This window comes from Mustelus asterias, chromosome 17 (assembly GCF_964213995.1).
Source record: "Mustelus asterias chromosome 17, sMusAst1.hap1.1, whole genome shotgun sequence".
Taxonomy (NCBI): Eukaryota; Metazoa; Chordata; class Chondrichthyes; order Carcharhiniformes; family Triakidae; genus Mustelus; species Mustelus asterias.
Genome location: NC_135817.1, coordinates 49,234,453 through 49,260,250, shown reverse-complemented (window position 1 = coordinate 49,260,250; position 25,798 = coordinate 49,234,453). Strand labels below are relative to the sequence as shown.

General features: G+C 44.6%; 1 protein-coding gene across 1 annotated transcript in view; it reads left to right on the top strand.

Annotated features, from left to right (window-relative positions):
* The window catches only part of mao (monoamine oxidase), a 155,252-nt gene that overhangs the window by 74,687 nt on the left and 54,767 nt on the right, over window positions 1–25,798 (top strand). The window contains exon 4 of the mRNA XM_078232614.1: window positions 23,589–23,693. Within this exon, the coding sequence (XP_078088740.1) occupies window positions 23,589–23,693 (105 nt within the window). The remainder of the gene's footprint in view (window positions 1–23,588; window positions 23,694–25,798) is intronic.

Genomic DNA, 25,798 nt, shown 5'->3' with positions numbered 1-25,798 from the left:
TTTTCAACACTTTTGTATAGAATGCAAACAAATCCTGTTTAAACAAAAACTAATCATTGAAAAATAGGAACATTTTTTAACTCCCGCCATGAGTAGCGGCACGGTGGTACAGTGGTTAGCACTGCCGCCTCACAGCGCCAGGGACCTAGGTTCGATTCCAGCCTTGGGTCACTGTCTGTGTGGAGTTGGCACATTCTCCCCGTGTCTGCGTGGGTTTCCTCCGGGTGCTCCGGTTTCCTCCCACACTCCAGAGATGTGCAGCTTAGGTGGATTGGCCATGCTGAAATTGCCCGTTAATGTTCTAAAATGTGAGGATTAGCTGCATTAGCCATGTTGAATGTGTGGGGTTACAGGGATAGTGTGGGGGAAAGGGCCTGGGTAAGGTACTCTGTGAGAGAGTCGCTGCATACATGATGGTCCTCTTCTTCTGCACTAGGGATTCTATAACATACGGGGGAGTGTGTTTGACAAGTGTGTTTGAAATCCCATACCAGCCTGCCGTGATTGTCCAATCCCGGGTTTGGGTGGGTTGAATAACAAACTCCAGCGAGGTGAGTCTGTGATTACGACCCTCCACGCCTTAGGTTAATTCAGAGATTGCGGCTGGCTTTCCCAGGGTTCCGGAAACTCAGAGCGGAAGGAAGTGGGGAGCTACCAGATCCAGTAGTTAAGTGCTATTCCAGCACCACTGTGGGCCATAGAGGGCCATGTTTCCTCCCAGACCCTGGATCAAGCCTGCTGCAATGTGCCCTTCCCTGCAATTGGTATATCCCCACCTTGAATAAGCCCTCCACTGTGCAGTCTTTCCCCATCTTGTCCGTTTCCCCCAGCCCCACTCCAGCTGCCTTCCATTGCATGTTAAACTTGCCCAGCAATGGGTCAACCTCTCATTCTGGACAGATATATTTAAAAATTGACTGAGATCCAGTTGTAAAACTTGAAGGGACCTTTACATTCTCAGGATTTCTGGCTATCCTAACCAAGATATGTGCCCCACTTTCTCTATGCCTCCTCTTAAATATTGGGTCCATCATTTCCAATCTCGATTTGAATTTTTTTGTAACTGATGACCAGCAGACTTAAACATAGACATTCACAGACAAATGTATCAGTCTTGTACTCTCTTTTTCAGTTTCATTCCCTGCTTGGATGGGGTGCAGATGTGGGAAACTTACACTTCATTATCTGGACCTGCTTTGTGTGTTAGGTGGTGTGCAGCAGATTGGAGTGACTTCATTGGATAGAATCATAGAATTCCTACAGTGCAGAAGAAGGCCATTCGGCCCATCGAATCTGCACCGACCACAATCCCACCCAGGCCCTATTCCTGTAACCCTACATATTTACCCTGCTAATCCCCCTGACACTAGGGTCCACTGAGCATGGCCAATCAACTTAACCCACACATCTTTGGACTTCTCTCTGGTGGTGTGTTTCTCGTTCCAACTTGCTTGACCAAACTCCCCTTTTTCCTCTGTGTGAGAGAGGACCTGTTTATCTTCTGTTCTGTACCTGTCCCATGATGATTGCTAGAATCAGACCACCAACCTGTAACACAGCGTGTTAGACACTGGGACACAAAAATGCTTGTATGTGATCTGCTGTCATAAATGTGTCTGAGAAGGAATCCTGCTATGCTGCTGACCTCTGCTTTAACCTCTGCCAAAGCACACTGTTGTTTTCTTTCATACTTTTGGCAGACATGCACGTCATTCTGAGTGCATCTTGAGAGTTTGCCAGATTGGAGGGTAGGAGAGAAGTTACTGGAAGTTCACAGACAGTCCTTAAGGAATCTCTCATTGTATGTCACAGAAACATCTTGGCACTAATTCTTGTTATTTTGGTACCTTCTCCAGCGCCTTTTTTTGTTTTGTGAAGTCCAGATTGATTCCTAAACATGGCATAATGCCCTGATTTAAATATTTTTGAGATTATTACTAGTTCGAGCAGTACTGCATGTCCATTTAGAGAGTGGTTAAATATTACAGTGGAATTTGGAACTCAATAGAATGAGGAAATTGAAACAGACACACACACACGGACACACACACAGACTGACACAAACACACACACAGACACACACACACGTACAGACACATTTTCACCTCTATTTCCATTTGACCACAAGCAGCTATGCTGACATCATTTTGGTGCACAAACTCTATCACACATTTGGTCACCTCACTTTCTGAAACCCCCCAGTATGCATTGACTAGGTGGGTTCTGTGTCATGAAAAAAGATTCAAAATGCATGTAATTAAACTATTAATTGCCACTTCTCAGCCTAAGCCTCAACATTGAGGGACCTTGAGGGAAGCTAGTGTTGAACTTGCAGGGGCCCTGGCAGACATATTTAAAATGTCAGTATTCACGGGGGAGGTGCCGGATGATTGGAGGGTGGCTCATGTTGTTCCATTGTTTAAAAAAGGTTCCAAAAGAAATCCGGGAAATTATCGGCCAGTAAGTTTGACGTCGGTGGTGGGCAAGTTATTGGAAGGTGTGATAAGGGATAGGATCTACAAATATTTGGATAGACAGGGACTTATTAGGGAGAGTCAACATGGCTTTGTGCGTGGTAGGTCATGTTTGACCAATCTATTAGAGTTTTTCGAGGAGGTTACCAGGAAAGTGGATGAAGGGAAGGCGGTGGATGTTGTCTACCTGGATTTCAGCAAGGCCTTTGACAAGGTCCCTCATGGGAGGTTAGTTAGGAAGGTTCAGTCGCTAGGTATACATGGGGAGGTAGTAAATTGGATAAGACACTGGCTCAATGGAAGAAGCCAGAGAGTGGTTGTGGAGGATTGCTTCTCTGAGTGGAGGCCTGTGACTAGTGGTGTGCCGCAGGGATCGGTGTTGGGTCCATTGTTGTTTGTCATCTATATCAATGATCTGGATGATAATGTGGTAAATTGGATCAGCAAGTTTGCTGATGATACAAAGATTGGAGGTGTAGTGGACAGTGAGGAAGGTTTTCAAAGCTTGCAGAGGGATTTGGACCAACTAGAAAAATGGGCTGAAAAATGGCAAATGGAATTTAACGCAGCCAAGTGTGAGATATTGCACTTTGGAAGGACAAACCAAAGAAGAACGTACAGGGTAAATGGTAGGACTCTGAAGAGTGCAGTTGAACAGAGGGATCTGGGAATACAGGTACAGAATTCCCTAAAAGTGACGTCACAGGTGGATAGGGTCGTAAAGAGTGCCTTTGGTACATTGGCCTTTATAAATCGGAGTATCGAGTATAAAAGTTGGAGTGTTATGGTAAGGTTATATAAGGCATTGGTGAGGCCGAATTTGGAGTATTGTGTACAGTTTTGGTCACCTAGTTACAGGAAGGATGTAAATAAGATTGAAAGAGTGCAGAGAAGGTTCACAAGGATGTTGCCGGGACTTGAGAAGCTGAGTTACAGAGAGAGATTGAATAGGTTGGGACTTTATTCCCTGGAGCGTAGAAGATTGAGGGGAGATTTGATAGAGGTATATAAGATTTTGATGGGTGTAGATAGAGTGAATGCAAGCAGGCTTTTTCCGCTGAGGCTAGGGGAGAAAAAAACCAGAGGGCATGGGTTAAGGGTGAAAGGAGAAAAGTTTAAAGGGAATATTAGGGGGGGCTTCTTCACGCAGAGAGTGGTGGGAGTGTGGAATGAGCTGCCGGATAAAGTGGTAAATGCGGGGTCACTTTTAACATTTAAGAAAAACTTGGACGGGTTCATGGATGAGAGGGGTGTGGAGGGATATGGTCCAAGTGCAGGTCAGTGGGACTAGGCATAAAATGGTTCGGCACAGACAAGAAGGGCCAAAAGGCCTGTTTCTGAGCTGTAATTTTCTATGGTTCAATTGTCTAGGTCTTGCTGCCCGTGAACACAACCTGCTTCAGTATTGCAGCAGTTCAAATTATAGAATCATAGAATAGAATCTTACAGTGCAGAAGGAGGCCATTCAGCCCATCCAGTCTGTGCCGACTATAATCCGACTCCGGCCCCATCCCCACAACCCCATGCATTTACCCTAGCTAGTCCCCCTGACACTAAGGGGCAATTTAACATATGGCCAATCCACCTAACCCGCACATCTTTGGACCGTGGGAGGAAACTGGAGCACCCGCAGGAAACCCACACAGATCCAGGGAGAATGTGCAAATTCCACACAGACAGTGACCCAAGCTGGGCATCGAACCTGGGTCCCTGGCGCTGTGAGGCAGCAGTGCTAACCACTGTGCCACCGCGCCATCCAAATCAAATTGAATGCTATGCAGAAATCATCGACAATCCCTACCTCAGACATTATAATGGAGGGAAGGCCACTGATGAAGCAGTTAGTGATGGTTGAGCTAGGACACTGTCTTGAGAAGCTCCTGCAGTGAAGTCCTAGCATGAGATGATTGACCTCCGATTGACACAACCATTTTCCATTGTGCTGGTTAAGTCTTCAGCTAGTGGAGAGCTCACCCCCCCACCCCGAATCTGAGTGACTCCTTGATGACACTCAATCAAATTCTCTGTGAGATCAAAAACAATCACCCTCGCTGCACCTCTGGAATTTAGCACTTTTGTCTGACTTTGAGGAAAGGCTGTAAAGAGATTTGGAGTTGAGGTGCCCTGGCAGAGTTCAGACTGAGCATCAGTGAGCAGATTGTTGCTAAGTGCTACTTGATAGCACTACCGACAATACCTTCATCACTTTTCTGCTGATTGAGGGTAGACCGTTGGTGTAGAAATTGGCCTGATAGGATTTGCTGTGCCTTTTTGTGAACCGGATATACCTGGATAATTTTCCATTTTGTCGACAGATGCTAGTGTTCAGCTGTGTTGGAATAAGTTGGCTAGAGGCACGGCTAGTTCTGGAGTACAAATCTTTTACACTATAAACGGACTAGTGTCAGGGCCCATCGCATATGCTGCATCCAATATGCTCAGCTCTTTATTATCATCAAGTGGAACAAATTAAATTGACTGCATACTGGCTTTTGTGATGTGTAGGACCCTAGGAAAAGGCTAAAATAGATATTCACTTGGTATTTCTAGCTGATGTTATGACCAACTGAGAAGTGGGGGGAACTGGCTGCCCTGTTTTCAAACTCCTTGGTTGGTTACAATAAAGGTTTATGTTTCTTTTCTATGAGGATATGCCTTTTCTAAATCAGAATTTGCTTAACTATTTAAGCTTTGAGCAATAAGGAGTCAATCAAACGAGGTTTCTTGAGTCAGAGCAAATTTATTAACCACTAAGTCTGAAAAAAATAAAATAAAAACACAACAGCAAGCATTTGGCCCTCATGCCATCATTGGCACGCATGCGTATCAGAAATAATATTAATTAATTTTTTTAAAAGGTTAAAGGATATACAGTTAAATGTCCTTAGATTTTAAACGCTGCAACCAATTTGGGTTTGCTAGTTTCTTGGATGCGGTCAGATGTAAAAGATTTTGCATTACCACAAGATCTCAGTTTGTTGATAGGTTTCTGGTAAAGTTGGCTCCCCAAACCAGGCAATACACTTGTTTCAAAAGAGAGAGAGAGAGAACGCAAGAGAGAGAGAGAGAGCAGCCTTCAGCCTGTTCCCTCCGCTGGAGACTTTCTTAACACTGCCTGTATCACTTGCAATCTCTCTCCAGTGGCTGAATAGTATTGCCATGAAATATTGCACCCATTGTGTATTTCCCAGAGGTTTTGGGTGTTTCTATCTGTGGCAGCCAAGGTTTCAATATCCAGCACTTTGCATTTTTAATATCTCTCTCCTAAAGAGTTACCGGTTCCAATGGGTGTCTGGATTACAGGAAATGTCTCTCTCTTCACACTCCCTGAGGGTGAGACAGGGCATACCCAGGGATGGAGCAATCATCTTCAGCTGTTGGCTGAAAGGCATGATTCATTGAATATGACTGTTAGGCTGTTGCATAACTAGCCTGTGGGACAGTTTTCTCAATTTTAAAGATCAGGAAAGCAGTTGCATAGAATTGAATCCAAAAGAGAAAATGCTGGAAAATCTCAGCAGATCTGGCAGCATCTGTAAGGAGAGAAAAGAGCTGACGTTTCGAGTCCAGATGACCCTTTGTCAAAAATAAAAGGCACAGAAAGTGGGAAATGTTTATACTGCAGGGGGAGGGAATGAAAGATGAGTCATAGCCACAGACATCAGGGAAACCAGCTAATAGCTGTCCACAGAGAGAATGGCCAAACGGCAGAGAAGCTAAAATGAAGATGTTGGGGGAGGTGGGGGGAGGAAAATGGATGGGACAGAGGTAAGATTTAGAAAAGGAGAAGCAAAGGGGGAGAAAAGATAAGGGAAGGGGGATGAAGTAGGGGGAAAAGAGGGGGAGGAAGAAAAATGAAGAAAGGCAATAAAGAAATAAAAGGTAGAGAACAGTAAAAAAATTAAACAAAATAGAATGAAAACAAAGGGGTCGAGGTGGGGTAGAGCAAATCATCTGAAGTTGTTGAATTCGATGTTGAGACTGGAAGACTGTAAAGTGCCTAGTCGGAAGATGAGATGCTGTTCCTCCAGTTTGCGTTGAGCTTCACTGGAACATTGCAGCAAGCCAAGGACAGACATGTGGACATGGGAGCAGGATCGTGTGTTAAAATGGCAAGCAACTGGAAGGTCAGGGTCCTGATTGCACACAGACCGAATGTGCTCAGCAAAGCGATCACCCAGTCTACACTTGGGTTTCTCCGATATAGAGGAGACCACATTGGGAGCAGTGAATGTAATGGACCAAATAGAAAGAGGTGCAAGTTAAACACTGCTTAACCTGGAATGAATGTTTTGGACCTTGGATGGTGAGCATAGAAGAGGTAAAGGAACAGGTGTTACACCTTCTGCGGTTGCATAGGAAGGTGCCATGAGTGACGGGAGAGGTGTTGGGTATGGTGGAGGAGTGGACTAGGTTATCCCGGAGGGAACGGTCTCTGCGGAATGCTGACAGAGGGAGTGAAGGGAAGATGTGTTTGGTGGTGGCATCACGCTGGAGTTGGCTCCACGCTGGAACAACTTCAGATGATTTGCTCTACCCCACCTCAACCCCTTTGTTTTCATTCTATTTTATTTAATTTTTTTACTGTTCTCTACCTTTTATTTCTTTATTGTCTTTCTTCATTTTTCTTACCCTCCCCCCCCCCCCACTTTTCCCTTACTTTACGTTTCCTTACCTTACCTGCCCCTTCCCTTATCTTTTCTCCCCCTTTGCTTCTCCTTTTCTAAATCTTACCTCTGCCCCATCCATTTTCCTCCCCCCCCTCCCCCAACATCTTCATTTTAGTTTCTCTGCCGTTTGGCCATTCACACCCTTTATTCTCTCTGTGGACAGCAATTGGCAGTCTTTTCCCCTGGTTTCTGTGGCTATGACTCATCTTTCATTCCCTCACCCTGCAGTATAAATATCTCCCACTTTCTCTGCCTTTTAGCTTTGACAAAGGGTTATCTGGACTCGAAACGTCAGCTCTTTTCTCACCTTACAGATGCTGCCAGACCTGCTGAGATTTTCCAGCATTTTCTCTTTTGATTTCAGACTCCAGCATCCGCAGTAATTTGCTTTTATCCAGCATAGAACTGAATGATGTAGGAAGCAGGTTGAATTTTGAAAATTTACAGCAATTTAAGAATGAGCTGAGACCAAGGCTGGAGGAACTGGTCGGGATTAGTGGGAATGCCAGGGAGGGCTGTATCAAGGAGCACAGGTGAATGAATGCCTTTAAATAACACACAAACACAAGGAGGATTAAGAATGGAGCTCTGTACTGGTGACAGATTATAATATTATAAGTATTACCGAGCTGTGGCTAAATAAAGGTGGAGTGGGTGGACACAGCTCAGTGGAATGAGCACTGGCTAGAAGATTTTGCATCTTACATAAGAGATACGAAGGGAAATAGTTAAAGCTGCATTTAGTATAGACAAGTCAAATGTATTATTAGTTTGCATTAAATCTCAATAAATAGAAGGAACCACTTATTGATATTTGTTCCACATTACCTGACCAGAGTAAAGCTACAGAGGCTGAACTATACAAACCGATTAGGTAGGAGTGCTTGATTGTTGAATAAAATTAGTTTAGGGAATTTTAATCTGCCAAAAATTAACCAGGAGGACTTTAGAGAAAAAAGTTAATTCCTCAGAAAATGAACTTGCATTTATACACAGCCTGAACCTCCTCATAGTAATGAGAGTTGGGTTGCCACCCAACTCCTACTTTCCTACCTGATAACCTTTTCTCATCCTGTCTTGGCCGACATTCCGGCTCAGGCCGAGCGTGATCCAGGCAGTGAGAGCATTCCTGGGGCCTGGCATCATCAGGATGCACGGAGGTCACGTCCCCTCTATCACAGCACTTTGTTGCCATATACCGGCAGGTTTAAAAGTCATCAGCGGGTGAGTGGGTAGAATTTGAAGTGGGGCTGAGAGGAGGAGCAGGGTGAGATGATGGGCTGGGGGTAGGGGTGGGGCAGTAGGGATGGAGAGGCATGGGGGGGTGGGGGGGGGGCGGTTGTCAGATAACAAACACCATTTGGAGAAAAGCAGTAACAGTTGCGCAAAGATGGTTGGAAAAGCTGACTGAAATCATAGAAATCATAGAAACCCTACAGTACAGAAAGAGGCCATTCGGCCCATCGAGTCTGCACCGACCACAATCCCACCCAGGCCCTACCCCCATATCCCAACATATTTTACCCGCTAATCCCTCCCAGGACACCAAGGGGCAATTTTAGCATAGCCAATCAACCTAACCCACACATCTTTGGACTGTGGGAGGAAACCGGAGCACCCGGAGGAAACCCACGCAGACACGAGGAGAATGTGCAAACTCCACACAGACAGTGACCCAAGCCGGGAATCGAACCCAGGTCCCTGGAGCTGTGAAGCAGCAGTGCTAACCACTGTGCCACCGTGGCACAGGATAAAAGTATTATGATTGGTGCCAGGATGATAGGAATTTAGCAAAATGACATATGGTCACGCATCAACTGCAGCTTTAGGGCATTGGAACCCATTACAATTTGAATACATTTCCCCATTGAGATATCAATTATGTGCACGTGGGCAGCCACATGCATATAATTGATATTTGAGGGTTAAGGACCTCATTGCCCTGCAGCTTCAGGTCCTGTTCAAGAAAGTAACATGGTTTAGTGTACACTGCCTTAGCGCTGTAGCCAGTGCAGACAACGCTGCAGGATTAGTTCTCCAGGCTGTGTTGGAAGTAGAAGTGCTTTCTGAAAACCCTAGGTGTAGATGGGCTTCTGTTGAGAGCCCTCTGTCTCAACTTCCTGTCTCAGCATACCAACCGACTCAAGAATAGCTTCTTTCTGCTGTCTGCTTCATGTTCATGGCATGCTGCTGCTCAAGATAAGCTGTAACCATAGCCCTTTTTGACAGGGAACAGGTTTTCATAGAATCATAGAAACCCTACAGTACAGAAAGAGGCCATTCGGCCCATCGAGTCTGCACCGACCACAATCCCACCCAGGCCCTAGCCCCATATCCCTACATATTTGCCCACTAATCCACGCATCTCAGGACACTAAGGGCAATTTTTAGCATGGCCAATCAACCTAACCCGCACATCTTTGGACTTTTATATGGTTTTATACGGGTTTTCTGCTCATTCCTTCCAAAAGTCCAGTCCCTCTCCCTTCTGATAGAGAACCTGTGTCAACCCCTCTGAGAACACAGAACTTCCACCTAATTCTGTAGCAGCAAGAGGAAGTCAAAAGCCCCTGACTTGAAAACACATCAGTTAGGTTTGTTTGAGGGTCTGTTCAGAGGTCCTGAAAGGATCAGAATGGCAGGTGGTTTGGCAGACGCTGAAGGTTGTTTCTGGTGCATGCACAGCACAGCAGCACCATTGTCCTTGCAAACATGGTGACTGGTGTAGGCTGGACCAGAACCTGTTGAGAACCCAGCCCACTCTCTCCCCCACCGGCCACCCCCCCCCCCCGCCCCCCAACTGCCACCTCCCAAAAGTAATGTAGTGCCAAAACTGGTCAACGCAGCAAAAGAATGAGAAAGGGAAGTATTGTTTTGGGAGAACAGCAGGATCATAGAATCCTACAGTGCAGAAAGAGGCCATTCGGTCCATCGGGGTCTGCACCAACCACAATCCCACCCAGGCCCTATCCCCATATCCCTACATAATTATCCACTAATCCCTCTAACCTATGCATCCCGGGACACTAAGGGGCAATTTAGAATGGCCAATCAACCTAGCCCGCACATCTTTGGACTGGATGTGGGAATGGTTAATATTTCTGGAAATATTTCTGGAGGTTGCTTGAATCTTATTTGGTGACCAGACCAGGTCAGAAACTCCAAGGTGTTTTGTGAAGTCAGCCTAATCCATAAGTTTTGCAGTTTGAAGTTTGGCATGGATAAGCATAAGACATTTCACTCCAGGTAATATTCAAATGACCCACTAGGGAGCTTTTATCAAACAAAGTTTATTGAAGATTACAGTTACCATATAATACGACAATTAGCAGAATCTTTTACCAATTACAAACAAGAAAAAAAAACAACCTTGATATTTGATTTGATTTATTATTGTCACATGTATTAGCATACAGTAAAAAGTATTGTTTCTTGCGCGCTATACAGACAAAGCATACCATACATAGAGAAGGAAAGGAGAGAGTGCAGAATGTAGTGTTACAGTCATAGCTATGGTGTAGAGAAAGATCAACTTAATGCAAGGTAGGTCCATTCAAAAGTCTGATGGCAGCAGGGAAGAAGCTGTTCTTGAGTCAGTTGGGATATGTCCTCAGACTTTTGTATCTTTTTCCTGATGGAAGAAGGTGGAAGAGAGTATGTCTGGGGTGCGTGGGGTCCTTAATCATGCTGGCTGCTTTGCTGAGGCAGCGGGAAGTGTAGACAGTCAATGGATGGGAGGTTGGTTTGAGTGATGGACTGGGCTTCATTTACGACCCTTTGTGGTTTATTGTGGTCTTGGACAGAGCAGGGGCCATACCAAGCTGTAATACAACCGGAAAGAATGCTTTCTATGGTGCATCTGTAAAAGTTGGTGAGAGTTGTCGTGGACATGCCAAATTTCTTTCGCCTCCTGAGAAAGTAGAGGCATTGGTGGACTTTCGTATCTATAGTGTTGGCGTAGAGGGACCAGGAAAGTGACCTGGACACCTAGAAACTTGAAGCTGTCCACCATTTCCACTTCGTCCCCATTGATGGAGACAGGGGCATGTCTTCCACTACGTTTCCTGAAGTCTATGACCATCTCCTTCATTTTGTTGACATTGAGGGAGAGATTATTGTCTTCGCACCAGTTCAGCAGATTCTCTATCTCATTCCTGTACTCCATGTCATCATTGTTTGAGATCACTATGGTGGTATCATCAGCAAACTTGAAAATCGAGTTGGAGGGGAATTTGGCCACACAGGCTGACAACACAGCCTTGCGGGGCACCAGTTTTGAGGATGATCGTTAGGGAGGTGTTGTTGCTTATCCTTACTGATTGCGGTCTGTATGTTAGGAAGTCTAGGATCCAGTCGCAAAGGGAGGAGTTGAGCCCCAGGCTATGGAGTTTGGAGGTGAGTTTTGTAGGAATAATGGTGTTAAAGGCTGAGCTGTAGTCGATAAATAGGAGTCTGACATAGGTGTCTTTGTTATCTATGTGTTCCAGGGTTGAGTGTAGGGCCAGGGAGATGGCGTCTGCTGTGGACCTGTTGCAGTGCTAGGCGAACTGTAGAGAATCCAAGCAATCTGGGAGGCCAGAATTGATTTGTGCCATAGCTAACCTTTCAAAGCACTTCATAATGATAGAACCATCGGACGATAGATATTGTTTACACCTTAACAGCTAAGAATACTGTTCCAACCAAACAAACCCCTACAAACATACACCCATTCTGGGCTGAGCACAGGAAGCAAGTACGCTCACATGATGCTGGATTTTGCAACTTTGCAAAACCTGCTGTGAACCAGTCCTTTGGATGGAGAATTGAAACTCTGACTTCCCCGTCTGGTTTCCACAAGAGAGTAATTAGATAGGATATGGTCCATGATGGGGGTGTTAATTCTGAGATCTGGAAGGAGTGGGCTTCTTGGCACAGTTGATCTTTTGCCAATCTCCCAGTTAAGTGCTATTTCCAGCAGTATGCCAATGAGAGGAGGAGTGATCTCATTTAAATAGGATTCTAGCATAATGACCGCTGTTCTCTCCTTGCCTCCCTCTAAATATTAGAGCTATACTTAAGGAATACAATTGTGTAGAATATATCCTACATCAAGAAATAATGAGGGACGTTAAATACAATATGAGAAGTATATGCACCACAGGATTAGATTATTTTGAATAAACCAAATCTTATCTCAATTATTATTTTGCATATCAGGTCAGTGTGAGAAGTCTGAAAAAAAAACTAGATTTTTTTATTAGTAGGCTTACATTAACACTGCAATGAAGTTACTGTGAAAATCTCCTCGGCGCCACACTCCAGCGCCTGAAATAAATAAAGTGAGAGGAAGGACATACACCGGAATTATACCGCCCCGCCCGCCATGGAATTGGAGCAGGCGAAGGGGGGGACAATGGAAATGTCTGTTGACCTCGGCCGGGATTTTCCAGTCTCGCTCGAGTGAGGCCATAAGATCCCGCCCTGTGTTTCCAATGTCAGTGTCTGAAAAAAGATCTGAAACTATGGTGTTAACAACTTACCCAAACTGGCTAACTGGTGCTAATCTCATCTCCCTTAATGAAGCTACAAGATGAAATAGTATCAGGTGCTCTGTTGTGTGATAAACAGAGGCTCTAAGAAGAAAAGGAAATTTATTTTTTTTTCTCTCTCTCCTTTGTTTAGGTTTTGCCAACAGATTAGATAACACCACTGAATCGTGATAATGAGGGGAAAAAAATCTAATTTTAGCACAAATGAGCTTTGAGCTTTCTTTTAAAAGATTCATGAGAGTTTGATTTGTACCTGAAAATAAAAAAAGGAAATAAACTCTCATACATATTTTGTTTTTATTCTTTCTTGGGATGTGGACATTGCTGACAAGGCCACAATCTTGCAGTCTTGGTCAGAGGAGACATACCAAGCTGTGATATATCTGGAAAGGATGCTTTCTATAGTGCATCTTTAAAAATTGGTGAGAGTCATAGCAGACATGAGAGGAGAGTAACTGCTCTTCAAATCAATAAACTTGAAGGCGATAGGAAACGGGGTAATTGTTAGGAGTCATACACTGCACAGAAGAAGATGGTTGTAGTTGTTGGAGGCCAGTTCCAGGAGCTCCCGGAGTAGTATCCCAGGCCCAACCACCTTCAGTTGCTTCATCAATGACCTTCCTCCATCATAAAGTCAGAAGTGGGGACATTTGCTGATGATTGCACAATGTTCAACACCATTTGCCACTCCTCAGATACTGAAGTGGTCCATGTCTATATGAAGCTAGACTTGGACAACATTCAAAGAACAAAAAAGAGTACAGCACAGGAACAGGCCCTTCAGCCCTCCAAGCCTGTGCCGATCATGATGCCCTAACTAAACTAAAAAAAAACTTCTCCCCTTAGTCGGTTTGTATCCCTCCATTCCCTTCCTATTCATGTACCCATCCAGCCTTGGACTGATAAGCTGCAAGTAACATGCACTCCACGTAAGTGCCAGGCAATGACCACCTTCAACAAGTTTCCACGTGGCTGCGTGAATCCAGCTCTAACAACACTCAAGAAGCTCGACGCTATCCAGGACAAAGCAGTCCACTTGATTGGCACCCCATCCACCAACTTAAACGCTCACTCCCTTCACCACCTATGCACAGTGGCAGCAGTGTGTGCCTCTACAAGATGTGCTGCAGTAATTCACCAAGGTTCCTTAGGCAGCACATTTCAAACCCACATCCTCTACCACCTAGAGGGTCAAGGGCAGCAGACACATGGGCACACCACAACTTGCAGGCTCCCCTGCAAGCCACGCACCATCCTGACTTGGAAATATATCCCCCATTCCTTCACTGTCACTGAATCAAAATCCTGTAGCTCCATTCCTAATAGCACTGTGGGTGGCAGGAGGAGCGCGAAATGGAGCCATGATTTTGCACTTAGCTGAGGAAGTCAGCAGCTCCCCCCACCTTGGATCTGCTGCTGGGCATCCCATAGCCCAGGCCTTCTCCCAACATTGCAGCACTAATAATACCATCTTGGTTCATGACTTTTGCCTGCCTTTTGCAGGAGCTTATTTGATGGCCTTATTTGGGTTGTATTAAATTTAAACTGTCGGGAATAGGGTTAGTGTACTCCATCTTGATTTTGGTGTATGGGCCCCAGACCACAGCAAGTGGCGGCGTTAAAATCAAGGCCAATATATAAATTGTGAAATGAATGCAAATTCAACGTCACTTCCTTGCCTGGATCATCAATTGCAGCTTGATTCAAACCCACAATTTCATTGAGATGAAAGCAGATTACTGCGGGATTTACTCCCACAGGAGCTCTGCGGTCAGACCTGCTGAGATTTTCCAGCATTTTCTGTTTCTGTGCCACAATTGTAGTTGCCTGTTTTATGGAACACACTCTTGCAAAAACACAAGTGCATTCACTGAGAACTGTGCTTTACCCCCTTTTAAAGTTTGATAATACACCATTGGACTTGTACAGATAAAGACTCATGTAGATAAATTATGTGTGCTGATAAAATGCAATTTGGCAGCCTATCTGGACTAGGTCCCTTGTAAACTTTTATTGCATCTGTATGGCATCTACTAAAAGTAGAATCAAGATTTCAGATTGGCTGCTGGGTATCTTAAATTCCACTTTGTTTTCCACAGATCTTGCTCTGTTGCAATCAATATCTTGCTGGAATTTGTATTAAGAGCAAAAGGCAGCATGGAAAAGGTCAAAGCAGAAAATAATTCAGCAAAACTCTCTGATCTAAAGCGTCACAGTTCCACCTCCAGGATTGTGTTTAAATCACACAGGGCACAAAGCATTGGACAAGCCCTTTTGTGGGCTTAACCTGCCTGCCGCAGGTAACTGGTGTACCCACCTCATCTGCATAATTGTAACATCTGGCTGAGCGGGTGCACACTGCTTCCTTCCTTCTACCATTGCTGGCCTTCTCTGTACACAACAGGGGAGCCAAGTACAGTTCTTCACAAACAACGAGGTGCAGCCAGCCTGCTCCTCTTAAAGACGTAGAAAATTAAACACCAGTGAAAGGAAGGCAGGAGCTACCAGCTCCATGAGATAACTACCATTTACAGCCCTCCTTACGAAAATAAAGTGGAGAAGGAGTAGCCATACAGCCCTTTGAGCCTGCTATACCGTGTAGTAAGATAATTTCTGACCTTCAACCTCAAATACACCTTGATTTCCTTAAGAGTCCAAAAATCTATCTATTCCAGCCTTGGTCAGTGACGGAACATCCACAGCCCTCTGTGGCAGAGACTTCACAATCCACTGAGCGGTGACAGTTCTCCTCATCTTAGTCCTAAATGGATGGCACCTTATCCTGAGACCACTGCCCTAGCTATGGGATAGCCTGACAACATTCTTCCTGCTTAGAAAGAAGGCAACAAAGTCTCCTCTTTAGACATTGTGACCTCCTGGATGCACTGATGGATGGTGACCTGAGATTGGTTGTCAAATGACGCTACCAACATTAGTCCCACTCGCCCGCCTCCTCCCGCCCTCCTCCCCCCCCCCCCCCCAATCCCATGGCTATATTCACCTGTGCACCCCGATGGGTTCTGCTCACCAGACACACATCATGGGGGACTGTTGTGATTGATAATTGAATGGACAATGTAATGTGGGATGACTATCAGGGGTAAAGTCCTGATAATGATGCAAATTGATGCAAATGGGAATCCCGACTTTTTATCCGTTCATGGGTTGTAGGTGTTGCCGGCTGGGCCAGCAATTGTTACCCCTCTCTAATTGCCTTTGAGGGGCAGTTAAGAATCAACCACATTGCTGCAGACCTGGAGTTGGAGACAATTGATTGGGGAAATCCTGCTGGCATGAAGCCGTTTTGGGGCTCCCATTCGATTCTCTGCCCCCTCCTCCATTCCTGTCCCCCAAAAGCAGAAGCAGAAACCACCCCCCCCCCCTTCTCACTTCTGTTTTTATGCCATTCTTTATTATCAAGGCTATCTCCAGCTCACCTGATGTCTCTGGAATAGCTATTTTTTTTAATACTTTTCCAATTCAATCAAATCAAGTCCAATTCAGAGTCTCAACAAGTTGAGACATTTCCGATCCAGGCTGACAAGACAGGGTATGCAACCCTTTACCCTGTCTTGGGCCTGATCTACATGAGCCAAGCTGATTGGAGTAGGCAGACATCTCCGCCTCCAAGGTTTGATCTCATTTGCATCTTAGCCAAAAGGCCGAGATGCCGCTTTAAAAAATTGCTTCATATGAAAATGAAGCTTAAATGCAACCCAATTACCCCAACCAAGCGCAGCATCAGCAGACCACACTTGATCTTAGCCAATCTCTGGAATAGCTATTAGATTAAACCCTTTTATCTCTATCAATGCCATTGATGTGTCTAGCTTCTTATGAATGCTTTGTCCGTTTAGACAAAGCACCTTTTAATAACATTTACCAGTCGTCCCTGAGTTGACTGTATTCACTGATTCACTATGACCGTTGGACTTTTGGATTTTCCCTGCTGCACTCTGCTAATCTTTATCCAAATTGCTGCATTGTCCTATGACATTCACTTTTCTCTTTAAATTTGTAAATTCCTGCTCCTCTTAGATTAAAACCTTAGATACAGTTTTATGGTTTCACTAGTCCAGACTGGTTTATGTAGTCTGTCCCAACAGAACAGCTCCCTTTTTCCTCAGTACAGAACCAAAACCTCTGTCTCTCACACCATTCTTTCAGCAACGCATTCTATTCTTTGATCTGTTTGACCACATAACAATTTGCATTTGGCTCAGGTAGTGATCTAGAGATTATTATCGTTGAACTGCTTATTAATTTGGGCCCTTGCTTCCCCAGTGGAATCTCATTCCATTTCTACCATTGACTTCTATGGAGAACATAATAACTAAATACTTCAAGTACTTCTCCAGCTATGAGGATTTCCTTAACACTGGCGTGGAGTAGGCAGTGCAACCTTTGGAACTCCTGGTCAGAGCTGGAGAGACTGATACCTATTCCTCTGATGGTACTGACATCAATCAATACCACATTCCTTTTCACCCACCCCACTTGAATGGCTTCCTGTACCACAGTGCTGTAGAGTTTGCTAATACACCCCGCAGACTTTTCCCTCATCCACCCATGTGGCAAGAACTGGCACCTGTTTGATCAAGACACAGTCTGAGGGTCCACTGGCACTGCACCTAGAGTCCCATTACCTAATGGACTCCATTCATGCCCTTCTGTTCCTGACCACTAACTAGACTCGCACCGTGCCCTAATCCAAAAGTAGTGACTGTCTCCTGCATCAAAAGCCCTGAATTTTATTCGCACATCAGGGGTCTGATACTAGGACAAGATCCCAAGCCTGCGTGAGTGAACGGCAGGGCCACGGAGAGGATTTTAGTAGCAATTAAGAGGTTGCTGCAAGGACCACCATCCAGCAGCTGCCCCTTCAGAGCTGCCAACCCAGGGTCGAAAGCAGCACCTGAGGCTGCAGGGAGGAGGAAAGGATATCTCCATGTTGAAACACCCTTGAGATGCAGGTCATTTGTTTCAATGTGTTGGGGCCAGGGCGACCAATGCTCCATGAGTTTACAAAAGCCGGGATTCTCCGACCTTGTCCACAGCTGGTGTTCTCCGGTCCCGCTGCTGTGAATGGAGATTTGGCTGAGTGCCAAATTTTCCATTCTCGCTGGCAGTGGTGGCATAATGTATGAGACTGGAGAATCCCAGTCAGAATTGGGCCGGGGGTCCCAGCTCGCTCGAGGCTGAGGCAATCTTTTTCCTGTATTTGCAATATTGTAACATTGCACATGTGCAGTAGGCAGTGGTGAAAATTCCTCTGCTGAACTTTGAAGCAGTGCCATTGGATCTTTTTACTTTTACTGCAACAGGCAGGTGTGGAGCCCTCTGTTCAATATCTCATCAAAATACGGCACCTCTGAAAGTGCATCATACTCTCATTACTAAAACTCTGGAGTACGATTTGATCCCTGAACCTGGTGGCTCAGAGGGAAGTGTGTGAGCGACTAAGCCACAGCTTACACCCTGTAGGCAGCTTCTCTGTGACACACTAACCAGATGCTGTTTACTTTTATACGCCTTTGCAAACCGCACCCAAGCTACAAGAGCTTTCTGCTCACAGTAATTCACCCTTATTCAGGCAATCACTTACAACTGATTGACACTTAACCGTTCACCACCACAGAAAAGCAAATATAGTTACATCTTTAAAATATTGCCGTTTCTGTTATAGTTTTACAGTTCTAAGTTAAAGTCAAAAAGTTAAATCTAAGTTTCAGTTTGAAATGATCCAACTTCTTGAAGGGCGTTTAGGGCTGAGTAATAAATGTTGGCCTTGCTCATGAAGCCCACATCCCATGAATGATTTAAAAAAAAAATACTGCTTACCAAGTACGTTCCACTCTCAGCAGATTGCCAACTTTTGAAGATGCACCCTGTTTATTACCACCCTGTGCAACACCAGATACCCCAAACATTTATACACATTTTCAAATCACATCCAAGTTACACGTGCTCACCCAAGTCCCGAGAAGAGACCTTTGAACTTGCCCTGCTGACCGCAACTTATCCTAACACTGACCCCCCCCATCCCATTGCAATAGCTACCTATCCACCCCATCCCTCACCTTTCTGGTCCCAATGACTTCTTTTCACTCCGCCACCCCCATCCCACCTCAACGCTGACCTTCTTATGATCCCGCACGATCTACGCCAGGCGTGGCAAGGCCAGGAAATCGCCCCCCCCACATGTCATGTCTCAGCGCCATCCATGGGTGTTCTGAAGGTACTGCAGGTAATGGTTGACATGGAAATTGTCAAATGGATTATTTGGGCCCACTCTGTGGTTTTAAAATGGTAGATAGAAACTACAATTTTATATAAAATACAGAGAGGCTTCTCTTTGAATTTAACTTATAAGCCAGTTATTTCAGTGGGTAAGGATCCTGTTCACCACAATTCACTCAATTGTTTTGACTGCTAGTAAGTGTAGTTGGTTGCATCCTGAAGTATATTGCTATGTTAAAAATTGTTGAGTTGGATTGCGACATTAGATTTTAAAATGCGTTGAAAGAACTTTTGTAATACAGATACATTATTCAGAATCCAGTTGTGTGAAAACCGGACATTTTCTCTTGGGTGATCTGGGTGCCACTCCCAGAACAAAGTAAGTGTGAGAATGGAGAGGCCATTTTCGGGCTGATCCCCAGAGGATTGAGTCCACCAGAGTTTTCCACACACAGGATCTGAGTCCATTGTGGCACTTTTAAGATCTCCCTCCCTTCCCTCACCCCCTGGCCATTCCTATTCTCCGGACACAAAGGTATTGCTGGGATAGCGTTGGGGATTCTCTCCAATAGGGTCGCAGCTCTGGAGAAGTCACACTTAGAGTCAAAGCGTTGAGGCTGGATCCACTAATTCTTCCAACCAAAACTAGGATCTACCCGCATTTGCAAGTTCCCCTCCAAGCTACACACCATCTTGATCAGGAGATGTATCGTTGTTCCTTCACCGTCGCTGGGTCAAAATCCTGGAACACCTTCCTTACACATCGCTTCAAGAAGGCAGCTCACCGCTACCTTTTTGAGGGCGACAGGAGATAGGCAATAAATACTGGCCTATGGGATGTGAGCAACACCCACATCCTATAAAAAATGAATACATTTTCTTTTAAGTTTCACTAAAGTCCAATGAATGGATCACAGGAGTGGGGGGCGAGATGTCGCATAGCACAATGAACCTTCAACAATGCTGCTTTATGAATTCCAGATCACATCATAGAATCATAGAATCCTACAGTGCAGAAGGAGGCCATTCGGCCCATCGAGTCTGCACTGACCATAATCCCACCCTGGCCCTATCCCCATAACCCCATGCATTTACCCTAGCTAGTACTCCTGACACCAAGGGGCAATTTAGCATGACCAATCCACCTAACCCAAACATCTTTGGACTGTGGGAGGAAACTGGAGCACCCGGAGGAAACCCACGCAGACATGGGGAGAATGTGCAAACTCCACACAGACAGTGACCCGAGCCGGGAATCGAACCCAGGTCCCTGGCGCTGTGAGGCAGCAGGGCTGACCACTGTGCCACCGTGCTGCCCAAATCTAAGTCCTTTGCCACATGACAATGGAAAACGTGTGTCTGCCTCTCTAACCTAAAGGCAGGTAATGCAAAATTCAAAATCCAGCACAGTCCCCATCCCAAGAGTGCCAGACTTGGGATGTCAGACTTGGACTATCAGTGTGAAAATGTGTTGTTGAAGTGTCAACATTTACTTGCAATATTTGTAAGTGGTGTTGTGATTATTATTAAAAATGCCTTATTTTACCAACTGCAACTCACTGGCATCTGCTTGCAAATTTGTAACAGTTCCACTGGGTGCAATTCTCTTACTAAAAGCAGCTGTAGGTATATAAAAGTCTTCCCTGTAAACTGGCTTCTTCAAATCTTGTGAGCCCGCCCCATGAGAGCTCCCCACTGCATGGAAAATTACAACCCTTCCAGCATCTCCCAACAATTGTCCAGATTATCATCAAATCTCTTTACCTAATCGGTAACCAATGGCACATGCAGGTCAGGCAGCAGTCACCATGGCACCATACCATCGAGGTTTCTTCTCAAACTGCAAAAACCACAAACTCCTTCAGTCATTCATTTAGGTTAGCAAGTTCTCTGTCCAGTAACACTTTGCAGAGTATGTGCTCCATTCTCTGAATCCTGACATAGGATCCTTTTGACATTTTTCCTTGTATAATAAAACTATTTTTGCACCCCCCCCCCCTCCCCTCAGTAGGCTCCAGTGATAGCAGAAACAGGACGGGAAGTTGTGCACTCTGATTTTGATCATGCCATTCCAAACCCTACCCTCCAAATAATGGAGATGGAGATCGCGGCCAACGTGTTTCCCCATGTTTTCATTTTTCTGTTCAGACTTCCACTATGCTTCCGCTTCACTAAATGATTTTTTTGTTTCCTCTGTATTTCATGAGCCTGCATAACATAGAAACATGTTTTTAATTTTCCAGACTGGCTGTAAATTGAGTTTGGCAATATCAGGGCTCCACTGTATATCTCCAGTAACTTCCTGCCATTTATGTCTTTGTCAGAATAAAGCTGTTGATTACATCTTGATTACAGTCTCAGTACTCAGTGTGAACAATATTTGATCACGTGTGCAGACTTGAATAATGAGGCCTCTAGTATAGACACAATTTAATTAACTTTGGCTGCGTTCCATGCTACAGCTTCCAAATCAAAACTACGAGCTGTAGCTTTGAGCTCCACTTAGAAACATATTAATTTATTGCAATTTGTTATTTTTCATCCTTCAGCAGTGCTAATTCTCTGCTGCCCCCTTGTGTTCCTTTCGACTTGAGTTAATTGCGGTGTTTAGATACAATCATGGAGAGGGAAGGAAGGGCCTACTGGCCAACCCAGCCGATCCCATACTAAACTCTCCCTTCCCCATCCGAAGCCTTGGAATCTCCTGGGAGAGGAAGGAAAATGGAGAAAATGCCAGACTGATTTGACAGAGAGATTTAGATAATACCTCTCTGATCCACACTAGCCCAGGCGACAGCCATGATCCTGGTTAATTTTTTACGGTACTCTATGTCTCTTGGTGCCTTAAGCCCAGAATGGGAACTAGCGTGAAAGCTGTTTTGGGACACACCTCGTTTCTCCGCCTCCGGCGCCAGTCCCACTGCCAAAAACAGGGTTGGAAAATCCCCCCACTCCATATATCACATTTTGGGGCCAGGTTCTCAAACGTGACGCCTTCCTTGAAAAGGGTATCAATTGGAGAATCGGGTGTGGGGAGCAGGGCCTTTTCAATTTTTGGTGCTTTTGACTTAGTAGAAACTAGGGAGCGGCACTAGTTGGAAGCCTTGGTCTTCACATCTGTTTTTCTCGTAGATTGACTACAGTGTTAACATCACTGGCAAAATCTTCATACAACATTATGTTTTCTATGAAATTCACCTGGAATGTCAAGGGTTTATTTGTAAATATTATAAACTGAAGTCGCTTATGATGGTCGTTTGGTATTACAGAACTTGACTATTGCTGACAAAAGAGATATGTCAAAAGCTCGCCATCTCACACGCATCAGGACATTTTGTAAGAGTACTGATATAAGGGAAAAACAACAATTTATACTTTCTGAGAAGGTGCTGCTGATTGGTGGACAAGTGGACTTTGATTGGTAGAGGAGTTGTCATGGAGAATGAACCAGTTGATGCCTGATGACAGTTAACTGCCAGGCATTGTTCAAAATTTAAACCTGGCAGCTTGATCCTGATGGTCAGAGCATTGTCCTGGGGAATGAACCATCTAATGGCTGTCACTTATTTTGTACAGCTGAGACCAGCACAATGTGTACATGTTCCTTCTGTCTGCAAAGAACAGGGACTTGTGTACCTGAAAATGTGCCACACTATGAGCCCAACTGACAATCTTAAACTGGGTGTGAACTTAATTCTTAGCACACCAAGGATTATTTAGCAAATGTTGTTCAATTGTGGAAGCACTTCCGATGTTGGACACTGTTTTGAATTTTCCGTGCACGGGCTGGTTGGGTACAGTCTATACCGTGCCAGTGAACAGTGGCTGGGACATGCTGTTTGATATGATCTGCCAGTCTTTGGGACATACGGCCTACATACCTAACATCACACTGACACTAGAATTTATATACCACATTACTTATTTGTGTAACAGGCAGAATGTCTTTTTGGCTTGACAGCAGCATCCAGTTAGTAGTGAACACCACTTAAATATTATAGAATCAACACAGTGCAGAAGGAGGCCATTCGGCCCAACCACAGTCCCACCCAGGCCCGATTCCCGTAACCGCTCATATTTATCTGCTAATCCCCTGACACTAGGGTTAATTTAGGCTGGCAATCAACCTAACCTGCACATCTTTGGATTGTGGGAGGAAACCGGAGCACCCGGAGAAAACCCACACGGAGGAAAGACACGGGGAGAATGTGCAAGCTCCACACAGACAGTGACCCAAGACTGGAATTGAACTCGGGTCCCTGGTGCTGGGAGGCAGCAGTGCTAACCACTATGTCACCGCACTGCCCTTGTGTTGCTACTGCATGGTAGCAGCAAGGATCTCCTGTTGCTCAAATGATTGAGATGCCTCATCCTTCCAGGTTATTCTGAGGTAAACCGGGCACTTTTCAGGGCTGAAAGTGATGGCCTTCAGCCCACTCATGCGTTTATGTGATACACAGTGTAAAATGATCTAATCAGGGTATTTATGCAAAATGTCCTGATGATTGCAAGATGAAAAGCTTCAACATATCTCTTTTCCCATAATAACTAGAATTGTAATTAATTTTGAACGTCTATTATACTGTAATTGGTTAGATTCCATGGACATGCAGCTCCTCAAAAGATGCTTTTAATGATAATCAATTCTATTTTTGCTTCATTTCTGTTTACAGGGAAAGTCCTATCCTAGCAAATCTTCTCTTCCACCTACATGGAATCCATTTGTCTATATGGATTACAACAACCTATGGAGAACTCTGGATGACATGGGAAAGGAGGTAAAGAGTCATTTTAAAGGTATTTGATGTGCATTCAACAAATGTTGTGCTGTTAATCTGAGAATTATCCCAGTGATGAAGCCTACCATAAGAAACAGCAGAATTCATAACGGGGAATAAAGAAATGGCTGAGGAATTACATTTGTACTTTATTCATGTCTTCCTTTGTGAAGACTAAAGCAATGTGCCAGAAGTGCTGAGAGCAACATATTTTAGTGAGGAGCTGAAGGAAATCAGTATTAGTAGAGAAATGGTTTTGGGGAAATTGATGGGATTGAAGGTGGATAAATCTCCAGGTCCTGATAATCTTCATCCCAGAGTACTTAAGGAAGTGGCCCTGGAAATAGTAGATCCATTGGTGGTTATTTTCCAAAATTCTTTGGCCTCTGGAATAGTTTCTATAGATTGGAGGGTAGCTAATTTAAACCCGCTATTCAAAAAGAGAGGTAGAGAGAAAACAGGAAACCATAGACCAGTGAGCCTAAAGTCGGTACTGGGGAAGTGCTGGAGTCCATTATCAAGAATTTCACAACTCGACATTTGGAAGGCTGTGGTATAATCAGACAAAGTCAGCATGGATTTACAAAAGGGAAAATCATGCTTGACGAATCTATTGGAATTCTTTGAGGATGTAACTAGTAGAGTTGACTGAGGAGAACCAGTAGATATGGTTTACTTAGACTTTAAGAAAGCTTTCGACTAGGTCTCACATAGCAGACGATGATGTAAAGTTAAAGCACATGGGATTGCAGATAATGTCTTGAGATGGATAGAAAGCTGATTAGCAGATAGGAAGCAAAGAGTTGGCCTAAATGGGTCTTTTTCTGATTGGCAGATAGTGACTAGTGGGGTTCTGCAGGGATCTATGCTAGGACCCCAACTGTTCACATTATATATTAAAGATTTGGAAGAGGGAACTGAATGTATTATCTCCAAATTTGCAGATGATACCAAGTTGGGTGGGAGGGTGAGCTGTGAGGAGGATGCAGAGATGCTTCAGCATGATTTGGACAGGCTGAGTGTGTTGGCATCTTCATGGCAGATGCAGTATAATGTGGGTAACTATGAGGTTATCCACTTTGGTAGCAATAATAGGAAGACAGATTATTACTTGAATGGGTGTAAATTGAGAGAGGTGGATACTCAACGAGACCTTGGAGTCCTTGTGCATCAGTCGCTGAAAATAAGTGCAGGTACAGCTGGCAGTAAAAAAGGCAAATGGTATGTTGGCCTTCACAGCAAGAGGATTTGAGTATAGAGATAGGGATGTTTTGCGGCAATTGTATAGGGCGTTGGTGAGGCCACACCTGGAATATTGTGTGCAGTTTTGGTGTCTTCATCTGAGGAAGGATGCTCTTGTTATAGAGCGAGTACAGTGAAGGTTTACCAGGCTGATTCCTGGGATGGCAGGTCTGTCATATAAGGAGAGTCTAAGTCGGTTAGGATTATATTCACTGGAGTTTAGAAGAGTGAGAGGGGATCTCATAGAAACTTATAAAGTAACAGGGTTTGACAGAGTAGATTCAGAAAGAATGTTCCTAATGGTGGGGGAGTCAGAACTAGGGGTCATAGTTTGAGAATAGTCAGTTTTAGAACTGAGGTGATGAGAAACCTCTTCACCCAGAGAGTGGTGAATCTTTGGAATGCACTACCACAGAATGTAGTTGAGACCAAAACATTGTCTGATTTCAAGAAGAAATGAGATATAGTTTTTGGGGCTCAAGGGATATGGGGGAAGTGGGGATGAAGATATTGAATTCGATGATCAGCCATGATTAAAATAAATGGCGGAGCAGGTTCGAAGGGCCAAATGGCCTCCACCTGCTTCTAGTTTCTGTTACATGTAAAAATGTATATATTGCTTTCCCCTTTTAGCACAAGTAACAGTAATCTTCCGTGATCCTGAAATTGGACATAGTTGTGGTGCTGAATGTTGCAAAACTGAAGCCTGTTGAGACCCCACTACCTACTTGGCAGTTCCCTGCCTTGCACTCACTTAAAATCATCGAAACATAGAAAATAGCTGCAGGAGTAGGCCATTGGCCCTTCGAGCCTGCACCACCATTCAATATGATCATGGCTGATCATGCACTTTCAGTATCCCA